At 38.6% G+C, this 803-nt stretch overlaps 1 protein-coding gene across 1 annotated transcript in view; it reads right to left on the minus strand.

The window, feature by feature from the left end:
• The window catches only part of LOC119594710 (cell cycle checkpoint protein RAD17-like), a 7,535-nt gene that overhangs the window by 3,466 nt on the left and 3,266 nt on the right, over positions 1 to 803 (minus strand). Inside the window, exons 6-7 of the mRNA XM_037943768.1 lie at positions 406 to 592; positions 106 to 225 (exon numbers count right to left, since the gene is read on the minus strand). Coding sequence (XP_037799696.1) covers positions 106 to 225; positions 406 to 592 — 307 coding nt within the window. The remainder of the gene's footprint in view (positions 1 to 105; positions 226 to 405; positions 593 to 803) is intronic.

The following is an 803-nucleotide window of genomic DNA, read 5'->3' on the forward strand; positions in this document are numbered from 1 at the left end:
CCGCATACGACCCATGTACCTAAAACAACAATCCATTCCAACAAGCACACACAAAATATTAAAATAAAAAAGCATAACCCAAAACGGACGACGTAAAATACATACTGAATGTTTATAACAAAGAGGTCCTGCTGAAGGTTTATGGGGAATACATGCTTGGCGCTGCTTTGCTGATTGGTGGAGTCTGTCATGATGAATACGACAGGGCTGCTGCCTTTATACTGTCTGCAATAGGGATAGGTATTATGGGGCTTCTTCTGAAAGGAAATCAACTCTGATTCTTGAGATTGTTACATAGTGAACTGAAGTGCAGAGCAGATGAGCATCTAGTTGATGCAATTGCATTACTGTCAAACAAAATTTGTATTAAACTGATTCAAAGAAAAGTCTAGGAAATACACAAACCTTAGCATCGTGTGAAACTCGGAAGGATCTCGGAGAAATGCATTTGGGAAGTCTTCAATCAGGATGATATTTCCCGCCTTTCCTGTCGCGCACACGCTCCTATATTTGCTCGTCCGGATCAGGAAATCCCTGAACTGAGACGTCTGACTACCAGCTACAACAGTGTCCCCGGGGATCCAAGTATTTTCTGAAACAAAGTAACATAATTCATATGATGTCTTGAAAATGTCAGAAAGTACTACAGAGATAGATAGATTTAATCATCAAAATAAATAAATAAGATTTTTGCTGGCCACATAATCCAATAAGCAGCCTAGGTTTTAGATTAAGTGAAGATTTAATCACAACTGAAGACATATTCAACTGCAATAGATTAAGAATTGCAATCCTTTCCCTTT

This window comes from Penaeus monodon, chromosome 34 (genome assembly GCF_015228065.2).
Source record: "Penaeus monodon isolate SGIC_2016 chromosome 34, NSTDA_Pmon_1, whole genome shotgun sequence".
Classification (NCBI taxonomy): domain Eukaryota; kingdom Metazoa; phylum Arthropoda; class Malacostraca; order Decapoda; family Penaeidae; genus Penaeus; species Penaeus monodon.